The following is a 27938-nucleotide window of genomic DNA, read 5'->3' on the forward strand; positions in this document are numbered from 1 at the left end:
GCTGGCGGCGGCGGAGCGGGGCCATGGTGAAGATCGGCGTCCAGCAGCCGCCCGCGGCGCTCAAGCCGGACAAGGAGAAGGAGAAGGAGAAGGCGGCGGGGGGCGATGGGGCGGCGGGCACCGTGCTGCTGCCCCCGGGCGCTGTGAGTGGGGCGGGGGCGAGGGGCGGCGGGAGACGAGGGGTGCCGGGGGTGTGATGCTGCTTCGGACGGGCACCGGCAGAAGTGTCCGGCTTTACCGGCGGCTTCGGGGGCTTGGTGGGCAGCCGAAGTTTAGAGGAGCGGGGATGATGGGGCAGGGTAGCGGCGCCGTGGCGCGAGCGGCCGTCCCTGGGCACGGGAGCGAATGTCCAGCGCTCACAGTGGCAGCAGAACTCACCCCTTTGGGTGGTTCAGCCTGCGGGAATGCAATTTCGGATTGGTCACGCATGGGGGGATTTCGAATCCTGACATCTCTGAGGGTTTCGGATTGGCATGGGGAAGAGGCAAGAGGAGGAAAACAGATGGTGCTGGAGCAAGATGAGAAGCGAGGGGCTAAGAGCGCACAGCTCTAGATGCTTTGCAGATGGGAGTTAATACAGTGATGTGGAGTTCCTCTGCTGGCTTCAGGGGATGGGTAGGAGAAGGGGACAAGTGCTCATGGCTGCAGGGGTTGGGAACCCTTTAGGCACCAGGGGAACGAAGGCACTGGAACATCCACAGCAGATGCAGAATATGGGCTGGGGCTGGGTGGAGATGTGTGGGTCGCTCCCGGACTGTGTGAGCTGTGGCCAGGCGCTGTTGGGCAGTGCTGGGCACGTACCAGGGATGGCACATCCAGTGCCTCTCTCGAGTATGGACAGTGAGCTAGGCACTGTTGTGTTTGGCAGGAGCTGGGTGTTTCTGAAGTCTCTGGTGCTGGAGAGCCCCATCTGCCAGCCCTGCTGCGTGGGTGGACCTGCTGGGTGAATTCCACCCTCTGTAATGTGAAGGTATTGTCCTGAGCTGGGCCTGACCCATGGCATCGACTCTGCCTCGTTACAGGCTCCCATTGCAGAGGAGGAGTCCTAAATGGCATTTCTGTATTCCTCACAAATCCCTAGGCTGTGCATGTGGTCTGATCATTTATTGAACTCTAGTATCTCTCTGACTCAAAAAACGATTTGGGAGCTGTGGTTTTGCTCTGTTCCTGCAGCAGTGCAGAGTGTTCCTCCTCGTGTGCCTCACCAAACGAGTGGGAATTGCCCTGGAGGTGCTTTGCAGCAGGGGCTTCAGAAGACTGCTCTGTTCTGCAGAGTTCAGGGAGTCACACCGTGATCATCTCTCCCATCACACACAATGTGCTCGAAGCTCTCGCCTGTGCTGCCAGAGTCTGGCTGTGCTCAGTCTGTCGTGATTGTGATGTTAATCTCATTCCCCTGGGTCTCTGCAAAGCTCCTTGGTGTGAGGCCGACTGTGACCTCGGTGATTTCCTGACTCTATTTCCTAATTACAAACTAAGGTGCTAGTTTTCTTCCTGCCTCTGATGTCCAGCCCTGGAAGCTGACTATCACACTGGACTTCCAGCTCATCCTGCCATTAAACCAGCTTTCCACAGCCAGAAACTCAATTCTTCTGTTGATCCTGCAAGAGTTCAGGCAGGATCCATCTATTTCTCATAAGCACTGTGAGAAAAGGAGTTTAAAAATTGAAAAAGTAACAGAAGCTTATTTCTATCATTAGTGCTGCCAGATCCCAGCAGTCAAAATTATTCTGATTCAGGTCCTGCCAGATGTATGAAATTGGCTTAGGTAGCAAATAATAAGTTTTGAGGTTTTTATGTTGCCTTAGGCCTTTCTCTGACTCCTGGGAGGCTTGGTGGTGTTCTTTTAAGCCCACCTTTGTGAGCTACAAAGGAACCTAAAAACATGAATTTAGAACAAAGACTCCTCAACAGTCTCTCAATTCCAGCAGACAGACATGTAAGAACATCCACATGAGACCCATGAAATAGGGGAAGGAACAGGTTACAGTGAGTCTGTGCAGCATGAGGATGTCCAGGGAGCAGCACATCCACTGACATCAGGTGGCCTCTTCCTGATGATGTGTTTCACACTATGACAGTGGATTCTTTGGTGTGCTTGGGCTAAGCTGGACCTTTACCTTTGTAAAACACCCAACTTGTGGCGTTGGTCTTTCCGTAGCGAGACTTTCTTGCCATACTCCTGCTGCCAATAATTTCTGTCTGTGTGTGTCTTTCTCTAGCTGCCTCGCAGCAAAATGGCATTGGTGACATGCAAACAAGATGCTCTGCATTCCTGTTCTCTTTGATCTCATAACTTCAATCCCAGTGATAGGAGCCAGAGCTGGGAAATGATTCAGCGGCAGCTTCCGCAGCCTGTGAATTTTGGCAGGTGCTGGGTGAATGCAAAGATGCGGCAGGCAGGAAGATGTCTGTGATGCTAATGTGTCCTGAAAAGTAGTAGGTGAGGAGTCGTGACAGCAAGCTTGCATGTGCTGAGCCTTGTTTCTCCCCTGCACAGCTTGGCTTGAATCGGGAAGAATATGCAATTTAAACTCCTGTCAGAAAAATCCACATAATTTTGATACTGTTGCAAGACTTCAAGAGCTTATAGAAGAAACAATCTTGTCATTAGTAGGAGCTGTGGGGATGTAGCAGCCTTGAGCAGAAGGCGGCTTGAGGTTATGCATCCAGTAAAATAATCTGTTGTATTCATTGGAAAATATTTTTTCAGATGCAAAATAGTATTCAGTGAGTTTTAACTGAACTCCATATTTGCAGTCTGAAATGGAAATATATACACAGGCTGTGTCTTAGACTGCTCTGGGAAATACGCTCCTTGTGATTGTGATGGATGTTGAAGTCCACAGGAACCAAACAAAACTGATGGCTGGAGCTCTCCAGTCAAAACATGGGTTGGGGTTTTTGATCCCTTGTGCACCCTTCTAGTAATTGCTCATTATTTGGAAGAGACAGCAGAAGAGCCTTTGGCAGAAGAGCCAGAGGAGAAAGGGTTTCACCAAAATCTTCTGCCTCACCTGGTGTAGATGAAAGTGCTGGAGGGCAGAGGCACCTCTCAGCCCTCTCTCTGTCCAGAGTGGGCTTTGGCTGCCCCTGGCCGAGGGCTGTGTCCGCACTCGGTGCTGCTGGCTGGGGGAAATGGTGCCTTACACCAACACTGCAGCACAGGCTGGTGCTGGGGACAGGGGCTTCAGGCAGTGGGAACACATCCGTGTGATCCAGGGGCTGCTTTCACAGAAACCTGTTGTCCTGCCTCTGGGAAAGGAAGCAGCTCGTGCTTGTCTCTGGCAGGATGAGCATTGAAGGCAGGGCAGTGTTTGCTCAGGTTTGGCTGGTGGGAGAGAAGGGTTTTATGGGCCAAGCAGGACTGGAAGAGCTCTCTCCGTATCCACAGGCCTGGCAAGCCTGCTGGAAACACCTTGGCAGTGGCTCACAGACCCGGGGGCTGAGGGGCTTTCCAGGGTGCACACAATGGTGTCTGCAGGGTGTGACCAACGTTTTGCTCCTGGTTGGTTGCAGTAATACCAGGCTTTGATTTTTGTGCTTTTCATCCCATCTGCATTCCCAAAGTCTTGACAAGACTCAGTGGTCTTTGGATTGAAGCAATCTTCCCTTAATATGCACTACCACATTGGATCACACCCTTCCTGCTTGTGTGGAGAAGTTTCCCACAAGGAGCTGCTTGCTGCCTGTAACCGGATCCATCCAACCCTTCCATGTCTGTGTGGTCTCTTTGTAGCTGCACCTCAGGACCTCTCTCTGGTGGGTGCCTCAGCTCCCGGCTCACAGCTGAGCTGCCTCAGCCTCCTCCCTGTTGCCACAGCTCCCACACCCAGCGTGGTTGCCCTGTTTGGCAGAAAGAGCAGGGAAAAGCCTGGAAACCTGTGGGGAGCACATTCCCTGAGGGCCTCTCTGGTGCCCAGGAAGCTCTGTTCCCTGTGACTGCACATCTTCCCAGTGAGGAGCACGTCTGCTGTGGATGTGGAGCTCTCAAGCAGGCAGATAGTGCCTCACTGCTGGGGCTGGTGCTGTGTCCCTGCCCTCCTGCCTTTCCTGATGCTCAGCTGGCCGCGGTGAGCTGGGAATGATTTGCATTTGCCTAAGTGACCCCAAAGGGATCAGCACTTCATGGTGGCAGCAGGACAGCAGTGCCACTTGTGGCTCTCTGGGGTTTGGTGTACCTCTGATGCTCCAGAGCTGGCTTCCAGCTCACGGGGCAGGTGGAGGAGCAGTGGCTCTCTGGCCACATAAAGCAGAGTCACACCAGCCTGTGGACACTGCCGTGCCAGTGCAGTGTTGGGTTTTGTGAGCGACTTCTTTGCAGAATGTTGTGAGGTGGGAGACAGATGGCGAGGGAAGGGGATGTGAGGAAGAGTCTTTGAAAGAGGCTTTTTCACAAAGCAAGCTGTAAATTCAGAGAGAGGAAGGAAAACCTCGCTGGCAGCAGCGTGGATTGATTGATTGTGCTCATTGACATGTTTGCAGGCTTGAGTCCAGGCTTGAGGATCTTGATCTGCAGGGGCTCTCACCATGTCTAGGCTTAGCTGAATATGGTAGATCCTAATTTTAAGAAGCAGCCTCCTGTAACAGAAGGTTACTCCTGGTCTTTGCTCAACCCTTTTATAACCACATGGACTGAAGTGATGACTTTTTTTGTGGCCTGTATGGAGTTGTCAGCTTAAAGAGAAGCATTGTCATTTGGTTTTCGTTCTCTGTAGTTTGGGGATGCCTTGGAATCAGAGGAGAAGGTCTGAATCGGAAAAAAAATAATTCTCTGGCCCCTTGCAGGATCTGCTCTAGTGAAATATTAGACTTCAGTGTCTTACTGGCCTCCAGACATGAATATTTGATATTCCAGCTGAGCATGACAAAGGATCTGGCTAAAACTGGCAGAGGGATTAGAACAGAGAATATCTATTCCAAGCAGAAACGTTATAAATGCAATGGAATTTTGAAACATGTAGCTGTCTTTCACCAAAGAGATGTAGACTGAAGAGCTGGAGACAGAGGAACTGGAAATATCTGTCTAGAGGTGTGTGTTTTCCCAAAGCTGGGGGAGAACTGGAGCCAGCCTGGCTTTGCATGGGGAGCTCTTCACCTGGGAAGAGCCTGTTGCATTTACCTGCTTTGAGCACAGCAGTTTTGATGGTTTTTGTTTTGTTTTTTTTTTGGTGAAACACAGAAAACCAAGAAATACCTTTAAAAAGAAGAGTTTTAAAGGGTGCAAATGAACCCAAAGTAAGTATGGAACAGAAGCCCAGAAGAAGGGAGCTGCATCCAGCACAGCACTGCAGCCAGGTCTGAAGAGATGGAGGAAGAGATGGAGGAAGAGATGGAGGAAGAGTCCTTGCATGCTGCTCTGTAGTTCCTGATTTTGTGCTACCACATATTTGCTGATTACCAGGTTTACAGGAGATGGAAAAGGCATTTTCACTTGTAGACTTGTATTTTCTGCCCAAGTGATGTGTGAGAACCTAGGAATGATTGGGGTTTGTTTTAATGCCAGTGTTACCATTGAGGGAGGACAGTATGAGGGTACTGGTTGTTTTCATTCATCTCTCTGCACTTGCTTCTCAGAGTTTTCTTTGGTGCCATGCCCTTCCTTTGAAGTCAGTTTGAACAACAAAGAGAAGGGTAAATTTGCCTCCTCTCTCTTGCTGTTGTTAAACTAGACACTTTTTCTTTGTGGTGAATTTTCAAGTGTAGGATTGACTGTCAGAGTTTTCCTATGCTGTTGCTGGGAGAAGAGATAATAGCTGTCAGTGTTCCAGAAGGGAGCAGTGACTTCATTTTATGGTGTGACACTGTGCAAGTCCTGATTTTCAGGGAAGAAGCAAATACTGTAACCTGAAGTCTGGTTCCTTGAAGATGACTGAACTTGCCCTCCAGGAGATACTGGACTCTGCCCCTCTGCTCAGAGTGATCAGTGCAGGTTTCTGGCTGTGGCTGCCCCTCTTGTCTGCAGAGCCAGCAGAAGGCAGGACCTTGGGTGTTCTTGAGCATCTTGGGCATGGCTTGTCCTTTCTTCCAGCTTTTTGGGAATCAGTCACATCTAGAGGGAGAGTGAGGAGGGACAGTATTGGCTTCATTGGCCATAGGCAGACCAGCAGTGCTTGGTTTGTTCTTGGTGACAATCCAGAACGGCTGATCTGACCATCTCTGCCTGCCTTTACTGTGCAAGCTCTGAGATGAATGCTGTGATTTTATATTGCACTGACCCAAAAGCTCTCCAGACATGGAGCTTTCTGGGGGAAGCAGTGTGAGAGCCCAGTGGCAGTGTCCAGGTGAGTCCTGGGCCCAGCTGTTGCTCTGCTCTGGTGCTTCATTAGCATCCAAAGGCATCGCTAGAGGTGAAAATCTTCAGGTGAAAACCTGAAACCTTTTGATGTGTTTTTTTTTGTGCTTTCAGATGTGTTACTGCAGCACCCAATCCTTCACACCTCTTGCAAAATCAGCCTCTGTCTCTCTTGGCTTGTGCCCAGGGCCACTTGCCTGGGTCGGTAGGTGGGTTTGTTTTACATGGGAGCAGTTGTACAATTGCAGGCTGGGAAAAGGGGTGTGTGTCCCGAGGGACAGCTCAGTGCTCTGGTGAGGACACAGGCTCATGGCTTGCTTCTTCCAAGCCCTGCATGATGGTAGAAGCAGACAGACTGCTTTTGGTAGTAGCTTCTCTTCCCTTCACCAGGGAGGAGGAGGAAGACTCAGCTACATCGAGAGCAAGCTGAAAGCTGTTGGCATTTCCTTACCTCAGTTTTGCAGTGTTCTGGAATATTTTTGGCATTTGTGAGAGGTCTTTTAAGGAGTCAGGTGCCTGCCCACCTGCATATGTCTTTACCTTTGAGTCAAGGCTCTCTTTAAATTTGCCAACCTCTCAGTTTAAGAGCTTCCCCTGTTCCCAGAGCAGCTGCTCTGCTTCACTCTTGCTTGAGCTGCCTTTTGCCTTTCATCGCTCTGGAGACCTTTTGAGACCCAGTGCCAAAGCTTAACCTCCATTCTTCTCCTGGGGAAAATTCCCATTCTTTTAATGCTACCTCCCACTTCAGGGAGTCTTTTGTAAAAAAACCCTGAACAACCCGTGGCCTTCACGTGGCTGTGCTGGCTCCTTCCCTCTCCCAGGTGAGGTCTGCCCAGCTGCTCCAGAGCCTTTTAGCTGTGGAGCTGCTCCATGGCAGGGACTGATTTTCCCCATCACTGCAGTGAGTGGCCTGGAAATCAGGCTGTGTTATCAGAATCAGTGTTTTGGCAGTCAGGCTGTTAAATGCCCACGTTGGGATATTTTTTTGCCATTTTGTCACAGCTGTTTATTTTCTCTCTGCCTGCCTCTCTGTTCAACATGATGCTCGGGACTTCAGCTGTGAGCGTGGTAAGAACAGCCTTGTTTTTACCAGGGGCTTTGTTGGCTCTGCTAATGCTCTGAATGGTTGTACTCCTGGGAAAAAGGAGAGGGAGGCTGGAATCATTCCAGCTGGAAGTTGTTGTGCCTCTGCCAAAAAAACAAAATAAAAAAAATATGGAAATTAATTCCTCACCCCTGTGGAAAGAGGGAGGAGAAACAGCCCCTTAGTTCCAGAAAGGGATGAAAAAAAGAGAAAAGAGGGGGATTTATATCTCTCTTGCCGATGAGGGAGAAGGAAAATATGATCACTGAGTGCTTAGGAGCTCCCACATGCTAGGCTGCATTTTTAACATCGTGCTGTCTTTGTCGTATAGCAACAAAGCTGGGGGTTTTAATTAGCCAGCAGTTGTTTTTGATATTCTAATTTCCAGTGCTGTGAAGTGACTCCTGAGGCAGGTGGCTTTGTTGCTGGTCACGTGCTGTGGTGTCGCTCTAAGGTGCGATTAGATTCATTTATTGCAACTTTCTTGCCTTCAGCTGTGATAGTCTCTTAATTACAGGCTTGCTTGTGGGTTTGTTTTTTTTTGCTTCCAGGCATCTTTGAGTCCAAAAGTCATCAGTTCTCTGTGGAAATGCTGTTGGGTGGCCAGTGCAAGCACTGCTCAAGGACTGTGAGCAGGGACTTTGGTTGCCTTGGAAACTGTGTGACATACATACATACATACATATATATATATATGTGTATATGTGTGTGTGTGTGTGTGTGTGTGTGTGTTTGTGTGTGTATGTGTGTTTTCTTCTCTGTCTATGCATGCACATGTTTCCTTTTCTGACCTAGAGCATCAGAAATGCCCTTCAGCCTGGAAGGACTCTCCTTCCATGTGTGAGTTCCTTGAGAGCCCTCTCATTGCTAGTGCAGAGCTTTGACCCCTCTCAGCCAGGGCAGTCTTCCCCCACAGGCTCACCTGGTATTCTCCTCATTTTGCTTCCTCTTCTCTCTCCAAGCATCACTGCTCTTGAGGACAGGACTCATTTTTTTGTTCATCTGGCACAGGAGCCTTCTTTGGAGTGTTGGGGGTGCTTTGATGGATGCCAAGATGCCTTTGCTGTGATATTTTATCTCTGTGTTCCTCTCCCTCTTCTTGTCTTCCTTTGTCTGCCTTTTTCCTGTGTGTAGTCTCTCACCTCCCTTCTGCAGAGCTTGGCAGGTGCTCCAGTCTGGAGCCTGCCTGCCCACCCAGCTCACTCGGGCCATCCCTGGGGGCTCTGCACCACTGAGCCCCCCTGTGCTGGAATTCCTGACTACAGACATGGTTCTGTTTGGGAGGCAGATCTGGATTTCTTCACCTTACAGCTTATCCCACAGACTCTCCAGTGCTTTCCCTGGAGCAGGGGAGCAGCAGTGAGTGCTGGCAGTGCCCAGGTAGAAGGAGTGCTGGCAGTGGGTGGCTGGGTGAGAGGGCTTTTCTTCACCTGCAGAAAGAGCAGGCTCTTGGTACAGGCCTGGGGGTCACTTTCCCAAGAGGTGACACTCAAAGCTGAGCCATCACATCAGAGGAGAGGTCAGTCCCTTCCAGCTCACACTGATTCTAAGTTGCTGCAGTTTTCCAGCAATCAGCTGAGGGGTTTTTCCACTTGAAGTCAGTAGAGATGCCACTATTGCAAGTCTTTATGTTTTATAAAGCAGTAACTGATTTTGCTGTGAATATGGGACTTGATGTGCTGGAGGTAGCAACCTTGAACTGTTTTTTTTTTTTAGTTTTCCCATAGTCCATATTGGCTTTTGGCTACCAGAAAAAACAGCAAGGCAAGTTAGATTGTTCTGATGAAAGTTTCTTAAGTTTGGAGCCTGCATCCTTCGAGGAGGCCATGGCAGTGTCTGCAGTTATGTCAGTGCATCAAACACTGAGAGCTCAGGCTGCTGCTCCCTTGAACAGTGTCCCAGAGAGTGATGACATAGTTTAGATGGCACTGCTCTCCAAACTGCATCCCTTTGCATTGCATTTCTCTCCTCACTTGTCAGTCATCGAAATCACATCTACTATTTTTAGTCACCCCACGCTTCTTTTCCTGTTGGGGGTGTATATTTAGACACTTGCCAATCTCTGTACCCTGTTTGTCAGGCCCTGCTACACCTAAGATGAAAGATTGTGTTTCAGAAATGCAGGAAAAAGGGTTTTTGGAGGACTCAGAGCTGTTTCTGAAGCTGAAGAAGCAGTAAAGGCCTTGAGCTGAGCCCATCTCTGCTGAGGCAATGTGCGACTCAGGAAGGGATCGAGGCGTGACACAACACCTTTTATTTTCTCACTTCTGTCATCTTCAGCAAGACATGGGTGATGAAGGAGCAATAATGTTACATTTCTATTTTTATAACCTTCTCCTGTATTAATGAGAAATTCCAGAGGCAGGATCTCACCAGGTATGGTTCTTGTGAACAGCTCCTCCAGTGCTGTGTCCAAAGGCTTGGTGCTGTGAAGTTGGGGGGATTGGCTCAGCCATGGGTGCCTGGGAGGTTTCCCTGCTCTGACTCACAGGAGCAAATGAATGTTTGTCCTCTGCTCAACCCAGGGAGGGGAGGGAGTGCCTTATGTTCATTTTTGTGTAAAATATGTCCAGCTTTTGGAATATTGTGGCCTTTGAACTTGATTTCAAAACCTCAGACCAGACATTATGCCCAGCCAGGTTTCTATCCACCACCCCCTTGTAGAACTGTTCCTTAACCATTCAGTGCCAAACAGGATAACAGGACACCAGCCATTTTGGTCATGTCCTCAGCAAGACCTGAAATTCCAAAGAAAATCCACAAAGACTGAATTAGGACTTTTCCCCACCCTTCAGGCTCCTTTCAAGCCTCCTCTACCCCATGGTCTGTATCACACCTCCATCCTTTCCCATCTGGGTATTTGCTGCCTGAGCTCTGTTCCTGTGCTGGCCCCGTGAGCCAGCAGAGCACTGAGTCACAGTGAAGAGCATGTTTTATCCAAGGAAAGGAATTCCTTTTTATATTCCAGTGTCCTGTCTGCTTCCAGGCACTGGGCTGAGTGTCTGAAAGCAATCTTGCCTGCACACTGGAGCAGAGTCAGCATGTCTGGGAGCTCAGGCTTGTGCATGGAGCTGCCTCTGACTCTCCCAGCAGAATGAAGGACTAGCAGGACAATGCCAGGTGAAAAAATCAAGATGTGCATGTGCTCTTTGTGATGGTGGATGCTTTCTCCTCCACTGCCCACACAGGGGAAGAGCAAGCTGGGGCTTCCCCCTGGGTTACAGAGCATAAGGAACTCTACCCATGGCCTCTTCTGAAACAGTCCACTGGAAAGGGAGCTGGCCCAGCCCCTTCTGTAGGGTCAGCAAAGTGGCACTGCCAAGGAAAATGGAGCAAAGAAGAGATGACTGAGCTGACTGCGTGGAGTGGCAGTGGGATGCTCTGCAGAGCTGGGGATGTGTCTGTGCATCCTCCCTGCGTGCACGTCTGTAGTGCCTGTGCCATGCTGCCCTTCTGCCACTGCTGGTGCTTTTCCTTCTGTTCTTTCATGGAGAAGCAAATGAATGTTTGTCCTCTGCTCAGCCCAGGGAGGGGAGGAAGGGCCTTATGTTTATTTTTGTGTAAAATACATCCAGCTTTTGGAATATTGTGTTTAAACGACAAAAAGAGGAAAGCCCATTTACTCAGCTGAAATACCTGTCCCTGCCTCTGCCCAGGAATGGTTTTGACCCCAACCTTTTCCATTCCTCTTGGCCAAAAAAAACCCCAAGCTTGATCAAGGCAGAAAATTAATAGGATGGCTTGTTGCAAGCTGTGTGTCTGGTTAATGAATTCTTTGGAATATTCAGCATTTTTGTGTTTTAATATTTTGATTTTTGTCATGTGGAAATGCACACCCTGAAGGCATGAACTGCTCTTCAGGAAAACCTTGCTGCTGAGTCTGATTCTCCCCTTGCTGGGGAGCCAGGCATTCCTAGGCAAGAAGAGATGGAAGTCAGCTGTGATGGAATTTCTGGTTTTTTAGAGTACCCTGTTTGTAAACAATTCTACTGCAGGGAGTGGGGGTCCTGTGGGAAAGGAGGTGTGTAGTGGCATGAGCAGGGCAGCAGCCTGTGGAACATGTTTCTTGGATTTTTCCAGGTTGGTGCAGATTGGTTATCCTGGGTGAAGAGCTGTTAGAGCACTGCTCCATCTGTGGGCTCTCAATGCTGAGGATGCCTCCAGCCCCAAGCCGAGCTGCAGACTGACGTAGCTGCTTTTAAATTGTCAAGTATTCACAGTGATAAGGGTTGGTGGCCTTTCCATCTGCTGGGCTGGGGGATGGAGACACATTTTTGGTCAGGTTTTTCCAGGTGATTTTTATGCAGTATTTTGCAGGGCTGTGCTAACTGTTCCTCCTGGCCTGACTGGCTGCATTTTTAACCTCACTGCCTAAATTGCTGCTCCATCAGAATGCTTGCTGTTGATTTTTTTCTTTCCTCCCTCAGAGTCTGGGGGTTTGTTTAATAACTTCTTCCAGAGCAAAGCTCTGCTTTGCTTCTCCCACCTTCTCCCACAGTGCAAAGCTTGGGCATTTTTCCTGTAGCCAGCAATGTTTTGTAGGGAGCAGAACTCACCTTTGGCAGTGAGAGGTGGGATGTCTCACAGTGTCCTTGGTCATGCAGAGAAGATAGAGCTGCCCTAACAAGTAGCAAACCACTGAGGGTTTATTTGCCCTCTCTGGCATTCTTCAAACATGGCTTTTCTTTTAGTGGGAGTATTTTCTTTGCCCTTTGAGTTGCTGTGTCCTCATGAAGCCTGTCTGCAAGCCCTCCCTGGAGTCAGCACTGGCAGCCCAGGGTGGGAGCAGCAGTGCATTAACCGCCACAGCAACCTGGCACCTTTCGGATATGGTTCACTTGCTGAGCATGAAACGTTTTCTCAGCCTTGCTTCAGTGTCAGGAGATCTCCTTCCTCTTCACCCCCACCATCTGCGCTCCTCCAGTGATGACAAGTATCTGGGGAAAGCTGTATTTGTGAAACACTTGACATCCAGCATGACTTTCTTGTCCTAGCAGTTCATGTCAGAGAGCCTTTAAACTTCCTCTAGTAATGTGATTTTTTGTTTCTTTTTTCTGTTCTTTGTGGCTTGTCAGAGTTGCTGCCCATTGTCTGCAGAAGGAGAGGAAAATGTGATACTCTTCAGCTTGCTCATCCCTTTATTTGCTGGAGGAGCAGCAGCAAACTGATTACAGTGATCCTTCAGTGCAGGGAGCTGGCAGTGAATCGAGGTGCTCTGGGTCTTTCAGCAGCTGGGATGAAGGAGAAATAAATGTGGATTAATTTCTCCTGGAGGTGTGCGGGAATTGTAGATCCCCCAAAGCAATTTGGTCTTGGCAGTTACCAAGTTACCATTCTTGGCTGAATGTGGCTGGGAATAAAAAAGTCAGTATCTGGAGGAGTGGAGCAGGTAGGAGAGGGGCTGCAGGCTCCTGCCCCTGTTCCTGCATCTCAGTGGAGCTCAGGTGCAGGGGAGGAGCAGGGAATCCTCACCTGGCAGGGTCCCCACAGTCTGGGGACTGTGTCCTACTCTGGGACAGCAAGGATACCTCCAAGCCTGGCACTGAACTGCTGCTCTCCCAAGGTCTGCTCCAAGGTAGGGGAAAAGGGGAAAGAGGTGTTTGCTGCCAGAGGGGCTGGGCAGAGCTGGTCTGATGCCACCAGAGGGTGGCAGGGGCCCAAGGGCCTCTCCCGTTTGGGTTTCAGCACTGGCACCACCCTGTGGGTGTTGGCCATGTTATTCTGGAGAAACATCTCTTCCTTTATGAAGTGAGAAACCTTGGAAATGAGAGGCTGATGTTTGCTTTTCAGTCTGCTCCTCCTGTTTGTAGCAGTCTCCAAGCAGCTGTGGAGAGAGTGTTTGTCTAGTCAAACACATCAGATCCCAAACTGCACAGAGGGAGTTAATCTGCAAGAGCCCTCCCTGCTGCCTCTCTCCTCTGCCTGCCTGCTCAACTGAGGGCAGCTTTCAGCTCTTGTGTGTGGAAACTGGGGCATCTCTGAACCAGCTTCTTTCATCTGCTTCTGAAAGGCCTTACATCATCCTGCTTAACGTTTTGAAGGGTTATTTTGGTAGTAAAAACAAGAGCATCATAGGTTGGGATGAGCTGTGTCCAGGAGGTAACCCTGCCTTTGCACTGCCCTCTGTTTTCAGGGCTGTGACAAGGTGAGCTGGCTACTGTCTGTATAGATTGGACAGCACGCTGAAAAGGACAGGTGTGTTTCCTTTTGATGCTCTGTCCATTTTCCTGGGAGCTGTGCTGCAATGTGCTTGAAAATGGAGTTGGGATCAGCGCATCTGTTTGTGTCAGCTCACCCCAGCAGGGCCAGGAGGTACCTCTCTGGGACCAGTAATTCCCATCACTAAAATTTCCAATGAGAGATTCTGCCATGAGTCACAGCATTTCAACAACAACAAAAAAATTGACTATAAATACATAAATGCTGTCACATTCGGTAGCCAGGAATTCTCACCTCCTGATTTTATTTTTTATTTTTGGTCAGTCTTTAAGGCCCATTGATAAAAAGCTTGTTTTAGTTCTGAACATTGGTGGGAAGCTGATGATACATGTCTGTGTATGTTCACACACACACACGCATTTTTCAATACATACAAATATATGTGTATATAATGTATGTATTTTATGGATCTGGGGTAAGGGAGGCAAAATGCACAAGAAGTGTTTTACTGTCACCAGGTGTGCAGTAGCTTTGCAGGGCAGTGCCTGCCCTGTTCACTGCACATAGCACAACTCCTCAGGATGGGACAGCAGGGTGCTGGTGCCCTGGAGCACCCTCAGGATGGGACAGCAGGGTGCTGGTGCCCTGGAGCACCCTCAGGATGGGACAGCAGGGTGCTGGTGCCCTGGAGCACCCTCAGGATGGAGGAGCAGGGTGCTGGTGCCCTGGAGCAGATCAGGATGGGACAGCAGGGTGCTGGTGCCCTGGAGCACCCTCAGGATGGGACAGCAGGGTGCTGGTGCCCTGGAGCACCCTCAGGATGGGACAGCAGGGTGCTGGTGCCCTGGAGCACCCTCAGGATGGGACAGCAGGGTGCTGGTGCCCTGGAGCACCCTCAGGATGGGACAGCAGGGTGCTGGTGCCCTGGAGCACCCTCAGGATGGGACAGCAGGGTGCTGGTGCCCTGGAGCACCCTCAGGATGGAGGAGCAGGGTGCTGGTGCCCTGGAGCACCCTCAGGATGGAGGAGCAGGGTGCTGGTGCCCTGGAGCACCCTCAGGATGGAGGAGCAGGGTGCTGGTGCCCTGGAGCACCCTCAGGATGGAGCAGCAGGGTGCTGGTGCCCTGGAGCAGATCAGGATGGAGGAGCAGGGTGCTGGTGCCCTGGAGCACCCTCAGGATGGGACAGCAGGGTGCTGGTGCCCTGGAGCACCCTCAGGATGGGACAGCAGGGTGCTGGTGCCCTGGAGCACCCTCAGGATGGGACAGCAGGGTGCTGGTGTCCTGGAGCACCCTCAGGATGGGACAGCAGGGTGCTGGTGCCCTGGAGCAGCTCAGGATGGGACAGCAGGGTGCTGGTGCCCTGGAGCACCCTCAGGATGGGACAGCAGGGTGCTGGTGCCCTGGAGCAGCTCAGGATGGGACAGCAGGGTGCTGGTGCCCTGGAGCAGATCAGGATGGGACAGCAGGGTGCTGGTGCCCTGGAGCACCCTCAGGATGGGACAGCAGGGTGCTGGTGCCCTGGAGCAGCTCAGGATGGAGGAGCAGGGTGCTGGTGCCCTGGAGCACCCTCAGGATGGAGGAGCAGGGTTCAGGTGCCCTGGAGCACCCTCAGGATGGGACAGCAGGGTGCTGGTGCCCTGGAGCACCCTCAGGACGGGACAGCAGGGTGCTGGTGCCCTGGAGCAGATCAGGATGGGACAGCAGGGTGCTGGTGCCCTGGAGCACCCTCAGGATGGAGGAGCAGGGTGCTGGTGCCCTGGAGCACCCTCAGGATGGAGGAGCAGGGTGCTGGTGCCCTGGAGCAGCTCAGGATGGAGCAGCAGGGTGCTGGTGCCCTGGAGCACCCTCAGGATGGGACAGCAGGGTGCTGGTGCCCTGGAGCACCCTCAGGACGGGACAGCAGGGTGCTGGTGTCCTGGAGCACCCTCAGGATGGAGGAGCAGGGTGCTGGTGCCCTGGAGCACCCTCAGGACGGGACAGCAGGGTGCTGGTGCCCTGGAGCACCCTCAGGATGGGACAGCAGGGTGCTGGTGCCCTGGAGCACCCTCAGGACGGGACAGCAGGGTGCTGGTGCCCTGGAGCAGATCAGGACAGGACAGCAGGGTGCTGGTGCCCTGGAGCACCCTCAGGATGGGACAGCAGGGTGCTGGTGCCCTGGAGCAGATCAGGACAGGACAGCAGGGTGCTGGTGCCCTGGAGCAGCAGCTGACAGTGCTGTGGTTGTGTCCCTCAGGAGGAAGCGGGCCCCGCGGTGCAGGGCCGCCGCTCATCGCTCAGCGGGGTGTGCTACCTGACCATGGGCCTCCTCGTGCTGCTGCTGGGGCTGGTCTTCGCATCGATGTACGTGTACAGATACTTCTTCATCACCCAGGTAGGAGTCACTTGGGGAGCACTTCTGGCTCCATCAGCCCAAGCAGCCAGACTGCCTTTGAGAGAGGTGCTGCTGCTTTTTGTTGCCCTGCACTGTGGTGACTCAGGAGCCAGGATGGGGGGCACTGCAGATGAGGCATTTCTTAAGTGGTAGGCTCAGGCTGACCTCCATCCCCCATGCCAGGAAGGGCATTCCAGAAACCCTCCCCTTCCCTTATGGCTTTGTTTTACTTTCTTTTTAACTGCATAAAAATAGCCTGCCAGTTGTACCTTTTAACCCCCACATCACTGCTGTCCAGGGTACATTTTGGAGTCTGAAAGCATGGCTTGTGAGGGGAGAACAAACCTGGAGAAAACAGGGGGGTACAGGCAAGGGAGAAGCTTTTTGCATTAGGTTTTGTAGGCTCTAGCACAGAAAAACTCTGTAGGTGTGACAAAAATAGGTGCTGCTATTAATAAAGCAAGCAGAGAAGTAAGAACTAAGTGGGAGATGATGTAGAAAGTGAGCCCTCAACCAACCTCTATGAAATTCAGCACCGTTTTTTCCATGTAGTCCTTGCAAAGCCTGGCCTAGCCTGGCCAAGGCACTGGGCTGGCAGAACTGTGGAGGGTCAGAATACAGGGAATAAGACAAGGCAAGGCTGCTTTTTAAGGAGGAAACTGCTGAGTTCTGGCTTGCTGACTGTTTAGCCAAGAAACCCCAGAGCACTGATTTGCAACGGAGCTCTCATTGTGCTGTGGAGTGGCTATTAGTGAATGAGTTCTCCCAGGACTTCTGCTACCTTCATCTCTGCAGCCAGCACTTATCCACTCAGCAGAACAGTCTTTTTATGTACTCCTTTTCTCCATAAATTTCCTTGCTGTCAAATTAATTTGCAGTCTTTGTTTCAAGAATCATCAGTGCTTTATTACCTGCTCTAATTTACACCTGATCTGGAAATGCTGCTCCCCCTCACACACAGCCCAGCCCCAGGTGAGGGTACCTGTCACAGTGGTGGACACACTTCCCTAGGAGGGGAGGCCCTGGCAGGGACATCTTCCAGGCTGCTCAGAGAGCAGCAGCTCCTGTTTTGCTGTGAGGTGAATCCACTTTGTTTTGCTGTATTTAGCACTCCAAACTACAAGGGCCTCTAGAAATTACGCTCTGCTCAGCCCAAGCTTCTATGCCTCCTGTAGAAAAGTGCAGCTTCTGGAAGCCATGGCTGTGGAGGGATGTGAACAGCCTGGTAAGGAAATATCAGAGCTTGCAGGCAGTCAGTTTGCCTTTCTGAATTACTCCTCATGAAAACCAGCAGGGAATTCTTTATTCACTTTGGACCTGCCTAGCATGAAGTGAGATGCGACCATTTCACAAGGGTAGTTTGCACTAGGTTCACTGAGAATGTTTCCTGGTAAAAAGATTGATCTTAAAATACCTTCAAGCATCTGATGTTTCACCCTGCCCATGTTTGCTGTGGCTGTTGGGGTGTGTGTGTTGTACCCTGCCTGGCTCTGTCCCCACAGCTGCCCCGTGAGAGCGTGTTCCACTGCGGTGTCCTGTACGAAGACTCTCTGTACTCGCCCTTCAAAGGGCAGCTGGAGCTGCACGAAGATGTCAAGATCTACATTGAAGAGAACTACGAGCAAATCAATGTCCCGGTGCCCCAGTTTGGAGGGAGCGACCCTGCAGACATCATCCACGATTTCCAGAGAGTAAGGAGCTCCTGGAGCCTTTGGGGGCACAGCATGGGGCAGAGCTGGGTGCACCAGCTCCGTGTTCATGGTCTAGCACTGTCACTGCTGTCACACACATCCATGGTGGTCTATTCCTGAGATGTGCTCCTGCCCAAGGCCCTCTCTGGGTTTTTCCAACCCTCTCTCCTTGCATGGGGCAGGAGGTTTGTTTAATGCAGTGTCCCATCTTCCCTGAATTCCCTCTTCTCACACATTTTCACAGTCACAGTTTGTTGCAGAAGGTTCAGCTGGGTAATTCCTGTGCTTGGCACGCAGGGTCTGACAGCGTACCATGACATAACGCTGGACAAGTGCTACGTCATCGAGCTGAACACCACCATCGTGATGCCTCCTCGCAACCTGTGGGAGCTGCTGGTCAATGTGAAGGTACAGCTGCAGCCCTGCTTGTTCTGCATGCTTTCCTTGAGTTGGCTCCTGGGTGCCAGCTGGCAGCTCCTGGGAAATCAAAACTGCTGGGGAAGTAAGCCTTGGCCCTGAGTCTTCATGTAGAGTGAAGGCTTCAGCAGGTTTGGCTGAAATACTGATTGTGCAGACAGCACAGTAATGCTGGCATGATGGTCAGCCTGACCAGAAGAAGCAGCAGATTCCTTCCCTCTGGTGTTTACTGATTGTAAGAATCAAGGGAAAAAAGAAAAAATTCTTTCCTTTCACTGTGCTGTGGTTTGCACTGTGCTTTGCCAATTGCAGAGCTCTCAGTGTCCCTTGGGAAGAAGCAGGCCTTCAGCATTCACCTTTCTGGGGGGGGAATCTCTGCTGCCCTCCCTGCTGTGCTGCAGCACCAGGCTTGGGCTCATGCAGTTGTGCTCACAGCCAGCATTAATTTAGGTTTAGTACCAGCGATTTTGTTCAGTTCAGAAGCCTGTGCTGCTGAAAACAGTCATCTTAAAATAGAATACTATTTAATCTTCACAGCAGGAAAAAAACACAGGATTTTTCAGACTGCAAAAGGTACATATCTGTCTCAGTCTTCTGCAGGTAAATCAAGGCACTGAGCCTGGGTCTTTTATCACTCCTGTGAGGGTCTGTTCAAAAGAAAGGGGAAAAAAAGACAGTCTAATTGTTACTCTTTCTTCAATTTCCTGTGCTCGCTTTCTGCTACGTGCAGTGTGGTGAACTTTGCAGTGGTTAAGCTCAGAGGCAAACAGTTACAGCTGGAGAGATGCTGATCTCCAGTCCCTGTCAAACTCCCAGAGTGTTACCAAGCAGTCCCCACAGTTTCATGCACAGTGACTGTCTGGAAAATGTGCTGGGAACCCCACCGGGGTACAACACACATTTACAACTCGCTCCAGACCTGTCACAGCTTCTGACTGTGGCAGTGACCAGTCCCCAGGGCTCCTCAGGGAAATGGAAAAGGCAGAATTGCACAAGCTGAGAAAAAACAATGAGAAAAAACAACTGAGAGATTGGGAATGCTGGTCACATCCTAAAATAACAGATAAAAACTCACAGTCAGTGAAAATGATGCACTGTCATTGAATATAAAATGGGGATAACAATGCAATTAAAATTGTCTGACGTGCTTGAAGAGCCCAAAGCAGGTGTGGGTTTAAATAACCTCCTGAGTATTGAGATGGGTGTCCAGTAGTGTCCAGTCTGTCTGTGGAGGCTTTAACCTGTACCTTGGAGACAATGTTTTAAAGTGGTTAGCTTGGTTTTGAGCTCAGATTTTCACCACGAGGACAGTGAAGCAGTGGAACAGGGTGCCCATGGAGGTTGTGCTGCCTCCTTGAAATTCTTGAAGGTTTCAAGACCAGATGGAATAAAGTCCTGAGGTCCCTCCCCAGCTGTGATCCTGTGGGCCTGTGATCTTCATGGCTTCATGGCCTTGCTGGTGAGGCAGAAAGCTCAAGTTTCTTCCTGCTGCAGGGAGGATCTTTATGACCTTATTACTTGCCCTGCTGCTCATAAGTGTTGCTTTTTGGATTCTGGGTGAGCTTTGTTGGTCCTTGGACTCGGAGACTTTTGCCTTCTGTGCATCTCTGTATGCAGTCAAGTTCCTAATGAATGAGACCAATTTCCAGCAGAAAGTTTCATTTTGGAGCAGTTCAGTGACTGCAGTCCTGTTTCTAGAATCAAATCACAGTCCAGCAATTAACCCCACTGGTTTGCTTCAGCAGACAGGGGCAGCACAGGGAGTTTGGGAGCCTCCTTTACTTTTTTCTCCAGGCCAGCCTGGTGCCAGGGTGCTCCTTTGCAGAGTGGCTGCCACATGCCCTGCATCTGCTTCTTTCAGGCTTTATTCTGGGCAGGTGTGACAGTTCAGTGACCAGGCCTGCATCAGTGTCTGACATAAAAGGATGGAGGGATGCTCCCCCCTGCAGCAGCAGGAGATTGGAGGTGACCCAGTTAAATGATGGATGATCCACATCTCCTGCAGAACGCAAGATGCTCGGTGCTGTAGCTTGCTGAAAGTTCTTGGCAGAGACTTGAAGGTATTGTCCTTGTTGCACAGTCCTGCAATGGAGGAGAGGTGATTCCCCCTTCACCTGCCACAGCTGTTTCACTGAGTCAGTGAAGAAGGTGCCTTGTGTGCTCCTGTCTGTCTCTGAGCCCTCTCACCAGGCCAAGGGTACAGCACATCCTGAGCCCCAGCCCTGGCTGCCACCGTCACAGCCCCTGCCAGGAACTGCACGTATCTCACAGCCCCCCTGCCTTCCCCCCTGAGAATCAATCATGGAATTTCTTGCAGAACTGTTGTGTTAGTGCAGTACAGACTGGCTCTAATTGTCTAAGGACAGCCTTACTGACCCACCTGGCTGTGCCAGCCCAGCAGCATAGCACTGAGTTAAAGTACTGTTCTTTCCATGTTTGTCTCTGTGGAGATAACCAGTCCTGGGAAACAGAAGAGCTGATATTTGAAATGGTGTTGCTATTGCTTGCTTTTCACCTTGATTATGCTTACCTTGGCCCCAGGGTCTGATACTTCTTTTATCTCTTTGGCTCTTCTTAAGGAAAAGGGACCAGAGGTGATTCTTTACCTCATGATCTAGTTAGCATCTACTCACAAGTGCCCTCTGACCCAAGCTGCACTTGTTACACAGCTTTTTGTTGCTACAGCAATGTCCAAACTTGAAAGATGCCCTGAGCATCTGGGAATGAGTTTGCAGGATCTCCAGTGCTGAGCTGAACTCTTTCCTGCAGGGAAAGATGTGGCCTCCATCTCTTGGGGGGCACATAGAAACCCCATTTTCTCCATCCCCTGGTAGCTTTCTGCTACCTCACTCATCACCCTGGTCTGCATAGTGGCCTCTATGCCAACAGCAGGGATGTCACTGCCCCAGATGTTCATGGGGCAATGAATGTGTGTGGAGAGCCCAGTTCTTCTCTGAATGTGCTGCCCATGACCCATCTCTAGTCCCCATTCCTGTGGGCAGTAGGGCCAGGAAATCATTGTGGCTGTGCTGAATGGACCAGAGAGGAGAGGGGAATGTTGGAATCTGAGCTGGGCTGGTAGTTTTGGGGTTTGCCTTCTGAAGTAAATGTAGAGTGCACATTTCAGTGGAGTTCCTGGAATTTTGGTTAAGCTTTTTATTTCCTTCCAGATGGGTTTGTTGTACTCTCAGAGTTACAGTTTTTGGCATCCTGCTGTAAAATTTGGGTCAGTTTATAACAGGGTTGATCCTACACTGACTTCACCCCTTATGTGAACATTCCATTTTTGGATCTAATCTGTTTTGTGTGCACTGTGTTCGTAGCAAGGGACAGTTTCCTGCAAGGACAAGCACGTGTTAACTGCCCTCAGTAAGTGGAGCTTGAGCCTCAAGAGCGAATGAATTTTCTGTGGTTTGGTTGTCCATGGTGCTCTGCATTAAACAGTTCTGTTCAGGGAGGAGATGGTGGCAGTGTTTGTGCTTTATTTTTGTTTCAGAAAGGGACATACCTGCCTCAGACGTACATAATCCAGGAGGAGATGATCGCCACCGAGCACGTCAGTGACATGGAGCAGCTGGGCTCCTTCATCTACCGCCTGTGCAGCGGCAAGGAGACGTACCGGCTGCGGCGGCGCGGCGCCCGCCGACGTGAGAGCCCTGCCTGTGCTCCTGAACCCCATCACAGCCATGTTATGAGCTTCTGAACCCCATCACAGCCCTGTTCTGTGCTCCTGAACCCCATCACAGCCCTGCCTGTGCTCCTCAAACCCATCACAGCCCTGCCTGTGCTCCTGAACCCCATCACAGCCCTGCCTGTGCTCCTGAACCCCATCACAGCCCTGCCTGTGCTCCTGAACCCCATCACAGCCCTGTTCTGTGCTCCTGAACCCCATCACAGCCCTGTTCTGTGCTCCTGAACCCCATCACAGCCATGTTATGAGCTTCTGAACCCCATCACAGCCCTGCCTGTGCTCCTGAACCCCATCACAGCCCTGCCCTCGCTCCTGAACCCCATCACAGCCCTACCTGTGCTCCTGAACCCATCACAGCCCTGCCTGTGCTCCTGAACCCCATCACAGCCCTGCCTGTGCTCCTGAACCCCATCACAGCCCTGTTCTGTGCTTCTGAACCCCATCACAGCCCTGCCTGTGCTCCTGAACCCCATCACAGCCCTGCCTGTGCTCCTCAACCCCATCACAGCCCTGCCTGTGCTCCTCAACCCCATCACAGCCCTGCCCTTGCTTCTGAACCCCATCACAGCCCTGCCTGTGCTCCTCAAACCCATCACAGCCCTGTTCTGTGCTCCTGAACCCATCACAGCCCTGTTCTGTGCTCCTGAACCCCATCACAGCCATGTTATGAGCTTCTGAACCCCATCACAGCCCTGCCTGTGCTCCTCAACCCCATCACAGCCCTGCCTGTGCTCCTCAAACCCATCACAGCCCTGCCTGTGCTCCTCAAACCCATCACAGCCCTGCCTGTGCTTCTGAACCCCATCACAGCCCTGCCTGTGCTCCTGAACCCCATCACAGCCCTGCCTGTGCTCCTCAAACCCATCACAGCCCTGCCTGTGCTCCTGAACCCATCACAGCCCTGCCTGTGCTCCTCAAACCCATCACAGCCCTGCCCTTGCTTCTGAACCCCATCACAGCCCTGCCCTCGCTTCTGAACCCCATCACAACCCTGCCTGTGCTCCTCAAACCCATCACAGCCCTGTTCTGTGCTCCTCAAACCCATCACAGCCCTGTTCTGTGCTCCTGAACCCCATCACAGCCCTGCCTGTGCTCCTGAACCCATCACAGCCCTGCCTGTGCTCCTCAAACCCATCACAGCCCTGCCCTCGCTTCTGAACCCCATCACAGCCCTGTTCTGTGCTCCTGAACCCCATCACAGCCCTGTTCTGTGCTCCTGAACCCCATCACAGCCCTGCCCTCGCTTCTGAACCCCATCACAGCCCTACCTGTGCTCCTGAACCCCATCACAGCCCTGCCTGTGCTCCTGAACCCCATCACAGCCCTGCCTGTGCTCCTGAACCCCATCACAGCCCTGTTCTGTGCTCCTCAACCCCATCACAGCCCTGCCTGTGCTCCTGAACCCCATCACAGCCCTGCCTGTGCTCCTCAAACCCATCACAGCCCTGCCTGTGCTCCTCAAACCCATCACAGCCCTGCCTGTGCTTCTGAACCCCATCACAGCCCTGTTCTGTGCTCCTGAACCCCATCACAGCCCTGCCTGTGCTCCTGAACCCCATCACAGCCCTGCCTGTGCTCCTCAAACCCATCACAGCCCTGCCTGTGCTCCTCAAACCAATCACAGCCCTGTTCTGTGCTCCTGAACCCCATCACAGCCCTGCCTGTGCTCCTGAACCCCATCACAGCCCTGCCTGTGCTCCTTGACCCCATCACAGCCCTGCCTGTGCTCCTGAACCCCATCACAGCCCTGTTCTGTGCTCCTTGACCCCATCACAGCCCTGTTCTGTGCTCCTGAACCCCATCACAGCCCTGTTCTGTGCTCCTGAACCCCATCACAGCCCTGCCTGTGCTCCTCAAACCCATCACAGCCCTGTTCTGTGCTCCTTGACCCCATCACAGCCCTGTTCTGTGCTCCTTGACCCCATCACAGCCCTGTTCTGTGCTCCTGAACCCATCACAGCCCTGTTCTGTGCCTGGTGCAGCCGTGCTGGCCTCCTTATGGCCAGAGTGGGGTTTCCTTCTGGAGGTTTCCCTTGAGCTATTTCCCATCCAGTTGATGGAAACACAACTCCAGGATGCTGACTGCCTCGTTTCTGTCATCCATCAGCCTGGCAGAAACTTTGTAAAAATGTTTGCAGGAGCCAGCAATTCATTTACACGTGGGCTCCTGGGGCTGAACTAATAGCAGTGCTGTTGGGAACTGTTTGGAAAATTTCCCTAATGAAGGCACCCGATTCAGTGCAAGCTATTCAGAGCAGATTAGATCTGCAAATTGCCTTTAATTAATTAAATTCCTAATAGTATGGAAAATGTTGTGAAGAGGGAACATTGGACTGTGTAAAAACGATTTCATGGAAATCAGCAATACATACCTTATATTGAAATGCATTTTGCTGCAAAATGCTCTTTAATACCAGTATTTGTATTAATTTGCTTTTAAGATATACTTAAAGGCTCACCTGGAACATGGACCTGCAGTCAGTTGGGTTTGGATCTCTGGGGAAGCTGCAGGGTGCAGAGGTCCCCATGGCTGTAGCTGATGGTACTTTCCCAATGGGAGCTGCACTGACAGGAGGAGCTGCTGGCACACGCTGGGAGTTGCTCCCCTGGGGCCCTGGCATGGTCCTGCTGGTCACTGGGGCACCATGGGTTTGCTGTAAGGGGGCAGGAGCTGCCAGCAGAGCTGCCCAGAGCTGAGGAGCTGCATTTGAAGGGCATGGGGAAGTATTACCCAAAGAGAAGTGTTACCCACGGCTGAGGCCACAGCAGGATCACGCATGCAGGGATACAAACAGCCAGAGAGGAAGTAGATATTTTAAGCACTTCTTTGCTTCATCCAGTGCTGTGCTCTGTGCCAGCCTGTGACTTCTGCTGATTTCTTGAGCCTTTCTGGTCCCTGAGATAACACTGAGATGCTGTCAGGTGAAACCAGCTGTTTCCAGGTGACTCCTTCAGCCCACAGCAGCTCTTAGTGCAGGACTGTATCCTAGAGATTATTAATTCTTCCACAGACCAGATAATGCTGCTTTCTTGTCCTTGCATTTCAGTGTTAAGAAGTTGCATCTCATCTGCTTTCCTTCCCCTCCTTGCTTTGGTTCTTACAGATTATCATTTGTTGATTCACCTCTCTCCTCTCTTTAAATCACTTCTAGGTATCAGTCGACGTGAGGCTGGAAACTGTCATCGTATTCGTCACTTTGAAAACACTTTTGTGGTCGAAACTGTTATCTGCCAAAAATCATGAAGCCACTCTCCAGATGTAACCTTCCTTGGCTTTGCTTGCACACACATGCACACACATGCTCTCAGCCCTCTCTTTAGACATGGTAATCTGGCTACTTTTTATACTCCCCTCAGCTTGTGCAGCTCTAATCTCTGGGGTCCTTTGTGGCCTTTTCTTCCCTGCTACCTACCCAAGACATTTGCTGGGCTTAAATTTACACAGTGCTCAAAGATAACTGGGGGTAGATGCAGCTTCTTCCACACCACAGGATGGAAATCTCTGTTGGGAGCAGGTTTGAGTAGAAGGGATGGCTGAGAAATAGGAATGCTGGAAATAGGTGCTCTTTTCCTGGCTGAGCAGTTTCAGGCTGGGATATTGCTCTGAGGCTGCCTTGGCACTGGGACAGAGGGTGTATGCACAAGAGGAGGATTTCCATTTTGGTGCAGATGTAATGACCTAAACCAGGTGCACTTAGGAAAGGAATAGTTGTGAGGCTACAGACAGGGCAGTTTGAGAGCTCAGCAGAGGCAAGGTGGTGTCAGCAGCAGAACTGGTAGTTACTGGCAAGTGAAGAAGCAGGTTTTTGAAATCTTTTAACAGTGTGTGTTCATGTGTAACTCCTCCAGTGAAAGCTGTTCTGACAGTAATCACTGTAATCCAGCTGTGTATCTTCAGCACCAGTGGAGTACAGATACTGATACAAGGCAAGATTGAGCTGATCAATATACTGCAGAGAAATTGCTTGAACAAAACTGCATTTCTATTGAGCATCAGACAGAAGAATTGCAGAGTAATTAAATATGCTTCCCTCTGTTCCATAAATGTAGTTAAAACTAATTAGGTTCTTGAAATGCAGGCAGTTTTTTGGCTTGAAAGAATGGGGTGAGTTTCAACTTGGCACATTCTTGTTAATTGGTTTCCAGCAAATCTGGACTTGTTCACCATCTGTTGAAATGAGCTTGTTGTTTTGGAAGAGGAAGGATAAAGTAAATGCAAGTACAATCATTAACTCAGCAGAACCAAAATGCAAAGTTCATACATTTTAAACTTTTGAGTGTTCATTCTGTGGGTTATGTGAAAACAAAACAGGATCTCAGGATGGTCATGCAATGCAATAGGAATTAGTATGTCCTTAGAGACTGAGTAATTATTAGTTTATATAAACATAGTCAGCTATAAACATCAATTTCTGTCAAGTAGAGGAGGACACTTCAGTTTCATTCTGCTTTAAGCTTGATGTAAAATGAAGAATTATGTGCACTTCTTGCAGGTTGGTGTGGAAAGTTTCCCACTGCCAGATGGGTATTTACTTTTCTAGCATTGTGTTTTCCCAGCAATAACTTGCTGCTAGCCCCAGCCTTTAATTGCCAAGAGGATGACAAGAAGTGGATCAGAGAATTGGTTCACTTCATGGAAGTAACTGGTAAATTTAAGCCCGGTGTTTCTCTTCATTTCTAGAAGCCTGAGCCTGCACTCAGGTGACCATACAGGCCTCTTGCCCTCCCCTCTGGTTCTGCATGATTTAACTGGTCATTGGATATGCTACCTGTGCAATCCCGCAGCTGTCAGGACAAACCTTGGTTCTTTGGGGTCAACTAATGTGGTTGCTGTTCCATAGGATGAGAATGCAGTTGTCTAGAAAGAAAACATAAGATGCTTTGTATATTTTGTCTGGTGGGAATCTTACTTCTTAGGAAAAACCCATGGGATAATAAAGTCTTTTACCTCTGACCTGTGAAGTGTTTGTTTGGAATGGGAAGCACGTGCCCTCCACCCAGCAGTTGCTGATGGGAGGCAGCAGCTGGGGAGTCCAGCCCAGTGGGATGGAGGAGTTGAGCAGCAGGAGGATGCTGCAGTGGGGAGATCCTTCCCCACAGGGATGGCAGAGATGTGGCTGACCCAGCGGGGAGCTGCCCATGCCTGCTCTGGAGGGCCCTTCCCCTCTCCTTGCACATCCCTGGGACACCCAAGGGCCGCCTGTGTGGGGAAGTTGCCCAGCTGAGATCTGTGAAGCAGCCAGAAACCTCCTCTGCTTGGGTGGCTCGTGGCCATTGGATCTTTGTGCTCAGCCTTGCTTCTCCAGCTGCTGCATTTCTACACAGAAATGTGTCCAGTGTGTCCTAAGCTTGCAGTTACCTTCTGGCTGGCTCTGCAGGGCTGGCCTTTGGGGTTTTTCCTTTCCTCACTACACACAGCAAAGGGGGTCCCTTGCTGCCCTCCCAGGCTTTCTCCCTGTTTCATCATTCAGGCAGAGAATATAATAATATTTTTCCTGAACTTGACTGTTCCTCTTTCCACAATTAGTCTCTGATTAATCAGGGAGGAGGTTCATGTTTCCCTCTTTACAGTAGTTTTTGCTGCATTTTGCATTTAACTCTTCAGTATATGGGAGCTCTTTCCATCCCTGGGTTCTGAAGGGAGCTGCACTTTCTGTGACTGTGTTTGCCAAAGCCTCTTCTGCCAGGCTGGCCCAGCTGCCTCTGCCTGGCTGCCCTCTTCTTCCATCAGCTCTGGGCTGAGGAAACAACTCTGCACCACTCTGTGGGAAACCTGAACCTTTCAGACATGCCTTTTGAAGGCTGAAATGCTGATATTAATAATGTGATTGATGCATTCCAGTAAATCCAGTTAGCAGTGAATCAGCCAACTGAGACTTGTCCACTACAAAGAAAACCAGCTTGTGTTGTAAATATTTGCATTTTCAAAATTTCCCTCTTGGTTTAGTTTTTCATTTTCTAAGGTTGTATTTGTTGTCCCTTGCTCTTAGGAGAACTTAAGTCAGTTCTTCTTCCTAATCCTGCTCACACTCTGCCAGAAGGCTGCTTTATTTGATTGAATAGTGGCACGTATAAAAGCTTGGCAATAAAACCTGCTTTAGGAAGACTGGCAGAGATGCAGCTGAAACCCTAAAATATGGGTCATTGTGATAATGGCTGGCATCTAAGATAATTTCCTTTCTAATACTTGCATATCACAGCATGGCTCAGACAGTTGTTTAGCTCTGC

General features: G+C 50.6%; 1 protein-coding gene across 1 annotated transcript; it reads left to right on the plus strand.

Moving 5' to 3' along the window:
* Positions 1–26664, plus strand: ITM2C (integral membrane protein 2C). The gene is made up of 6 exons (XM_058844439.1): positions 1–143; positions 15774–15911; positions 17414–17602; positions 17900–18010; positions 21516–21666; positions 24863–26664. The coding sequence occupies exons 1-6, from the start codon at positions 24–26 to the stop codon at positions 24952–24954; spliced, it is 801 nt and encodes a 266-aa protein (XP_058700422.1). The 5' UTR covers positions 1–23; the 3' UTR covers positions 24955–26664.
* The last annotated feature ends 1274 nt before the right edge of the window (positions 26665–27938 follow it).

This window comes from Poecile atricapillus, chromosome 8 (genome assembly GCF_030490865.1).
Source record: "Poecile atricapillus isolate bPoeAtr1 chromosome 8, bPoeAtr1.hap1, whole genome shotgun sequence".
Taxonomy (NCBI): Eukaryota; Metazoa; Chordata; class Aves; order Passeriformes; family Paridae; genus Poecile; species Poecile atricapillus.

Excerpts from the sequence above, each read along its gene's own strand:
- ITM2C (XM_058844439.1), top strand. The coding sequence starts at position 24 with ATGGTGAAGATCGGCGTCCAGCAGCCGCCCGCGGCGCTCAAGCCGGAC. Across the intron at positions 18,011-21,515 it reads AGCTGCTGGTCAATGTGAAG|AAAGGGACATACCTGCCTCA; the intron begins GTACAGCTGCAG and ends TTTTTGTTTCAG. Across the intron at positions 21,667-24,862 it reads GCGGCGCGGCGCCCGCCGAC|GTATCAGTCGACGTGAGGCT; the intron begins GTGAGAGCCCTG and ends AATCACTTCTAG.